Source organism: Otolemur garnettii, unplaced genomic scaffold, assembly GCF_000181295.1.
Source record: "Otolemur garnettii isolate 467f Iridium unplaced genomic scaffold, OtoGar3 scaffold00104, whole genome shotgun sequence".
Lineage (NCBI taxonomy): Eukaryota > Metazoa > Chordata > Mammalia > Primates > Galagidae > Otolemur > Otolemur garnettii.
In genome coordinates, this window is record NW_003852499.1 from 2052044 (window position 1) to 2054900 (window position 2857).

The window sequence follows — 2857 nt, forward strand, 5'->3', positions numbered from 1 at the left end:
AAAAAAAAAAAAAAAAAGGAGTAGGAACCGAAAACAAAATAGCATAGAAGATGTTAAACAGAACAAAACAAAAGGTGAAGCAATGAATAAAGACACACTGAAGCTAGACAGGGATGCAACAAGAAAAAGAGAAGAGGAAGAGCCCCAAGCCCCAAGCCCCAAGCCCCAAGGCCTGTGGACAATGGTGGTTACAGACCAATGGGTTGAATCCAGTCTAAGACAGCTGATCAACCTTCCCAGTTAGGATGCCTTCAATAGTATCCCTTCCTTTCTCTGCCTTTCCCTGCATCAAGGACTTCACCACCTCTTCCCAAAGCCTCCTCCACTGCTGCATTCCCTCATAATCAGAAGCCTTTGGAGGAATGAGCTCATTTCCCTTCATCCTCTTGGGTTCCACCTCTACAGCCCAGGCTACCACCTGCCCTCTCCCACCAAGAAGCACTTCTCCCTTTCTGGGGTGAGAAGGGAAGGGACAGTGCTAGGATAAGGGTCTCACCACTCCTGCAGGGTTCGGGCAATGGCACTGAGGTCCTGGCGCTGGATGTCCCGCCCGATGCTGTAGTCAACCTCCAGCCGTTGATTGCGCTGGTCCAGGGACCCACGAAGCACATCGGCGTACACAGCTTCAATCACAAGGTCTTCTAGCTGCCTCACATTACGCAGAGCAAGGGCCTCCAGCAACACTGCATAGGGGATGCACTGGACCCAGGGAAGTCAAGCCAGGATGTGTGACATTCCTCAGCAAAGAGGGGTTTCCAAAACTACTCTTCCCTTCTTTTCCATCCCTGTCCAAGTCTTATCTACTCTCCATTCCTATTCCTAAATCATTCCTCTAAAAGGCTGGTTCTAAGGCAAAAGAAATAAAAGTATCCCCACTTCATAAAAATATCATAAGATAATCTTAAAAAATATGTAAGACTTAATTATGCTTCCCTATCACCCTTCCCACACTCACCCCCTACACCACAAAGGGAGAGAGTAACATCTGCCTGGTGTCATCCTTTGGCCACAGCTTAGGACGTCACATGGCCTTTGGTTGGGATCAACTTGCCATAAGGGTAATATGCAGTAATGGGTGATATCTAGAGTACTGTTTATCATTTATAGTTCACCTACTTCCAACAGGCACTCCTTTTGAGGCATCTCACAACAGAGAGCCTGATGCAAGTAAAATTATGAGGGCTGGCCACAGTGGCTCACACCTATAATCCCAGCACTTTGGGAGGCCAAGATGGGCAGACTACTTGAGCTCAGGAGTTCGAGACTAGCTTGAGCAAGAGCAACACCCCATCTCTAAAAATAGTTGGGCGTTGTGGTGGGTGTCTGTAGTCCCAGCTCCTTTGAGGCTGAGACAGAGAATCCCTTGAGCCCAGGAGTTTGAAGTTGTTGTGAGTGATGATGCCACAGCACTCTACTGAAGGCAACATAGTGAGACTCTGCCTCAAAAAAAGAAAATATAAAATATAATATAATAAAATTATGAGATGGAGTGAGAGGCAAATAACAACTGGAAGACTGCAGATTGGGCAGTAAGGGGCAAGACACTGAACAAAAAACTGAGCCTAATGTGAATACAGAGATACATATTTCCTGTTTCTGACAAACAGAAACCTAGCACTTCATCAGTAGAGAGTCCCATTCCCAGCTCTGAGCCTTTGTTCATGAGGACTTGACATATTGGGGAGTAACATGTGCACAGCCTCTATCCTAGTTACAATTTTGGGCAAAACCACAAAAGATGTTTATTTAGAACTTACGTTGATTGAAAAGTAAAAACAAATCAGATAACTAAGAATAGGCTTAATGGCTGCCTATGAAGTAGTTTAGAAACAGACCTTGGAGGAACAAAGAGAGAGAGAACCATGTGATCAAGGGCTGTCCCAGTACAAACTCCCAGGCACATAAAAAAGGATGCTCTAGACCTCCCTGGAGTAGGACTGGGGCAAATGTAACTTACCTTTACTTTGGCAGCCAGGGTGACTACTGATAGATGTCGAAGCTTATTCTTCTGAGCCTCTGTGAGCGGGGGAAGATTTCGGGCTTCAGCTAGGGAAAAAGGAAAAAGTGTAGCAAATCCTGATTTCAGCTTTTTGGAAAGCCCTAGCTTCCTCTTCCCCCGCATTTTGTTATGATTCAAGTCTTAACCCTGACCCTGTGCACCAAGGAGATCGAAAAGGGGTATCTCAGGAATTTTTTCTAAGTCTCTCTAGAAATTCCCCTTTTCCCATCCCTGTTACTCCAGAGCTCCAGCCCCTCTAGTTACCTAAGTAGTCGGCATATGTCCCGTAAGCAAACACTGTGAGCAGCCGGAATGTGGACGCGAAGTCGCTCTCAGCCAGCTGCAAGAATATGAGGGAAAAGAGGAGGTGACAGGAAGCTGTCCCTCCCCATCCTCCTAGGTCTACCCCATTTTGAAATCCCATTTTCTGGCCAGTCCCCATTTTTCCCAGCCAGTATTATCTCTCCCAGTTGACCAAAAGTTCTCTGCCTCTTTGATCACTTCCACATAGAAAAGGCTCATTTTCACCTCTAGGCCTTTGCTTTCACTTTTCTCCCAATCCACAGTGCCCTACTGTACCACAAGCTATCCAATTCCTATGCTAAATTTGGGGATGAAAACATTCAGTGTTCAGAGCCTAACACACACGCTAGGTGCCTGTAGCCAGTGGTTACGGAGCTGGACACGTGCACCCAGGGTGGTGGGTTCGAACCCAGCTCAGGGCAGCTAAACAACGATAACTGCAACAAAAAAGAAAATAGCTGGGCATTGTGGCAAGCACCTGTAGCCCCAACTACGTGGGAGGCTGAAGCAAAGAACTGCTTAAGCCCAAGAGTTGGAGGATGCTGTGAGCTGTGA

The 2857-nt window shown here is 46.7% G+C and overlaps 1 protein-coding gene across 1 annotated transcript in view; it reads right to left on the minus strand.

Moving 5' to 3' along the window:
- Positions 1-2857, minus strand: part of COPS7A (COP9 signalosome subunit 7A) — a 7931-nt gene that overhangs the window by 2314 nt on the left and 2760 nt on the right. Inside the window, exons 3-5 of the mRNA XM_003796397.1 lie at positions 2264-2339; positions 1958-2046; positions 497-699 (exon numbers count right to left, since the gene is read on the minus strand). Coding sequence (XP_003796445.1) covers positions 497-699; positions 1958-2046; positions 2264-2339 — 368 coding nt within the window. The remainder of the gene's footprint in view (positions 1-496; positions 700-1957; positions 2047-2263; positions 2340-2857) is intronic.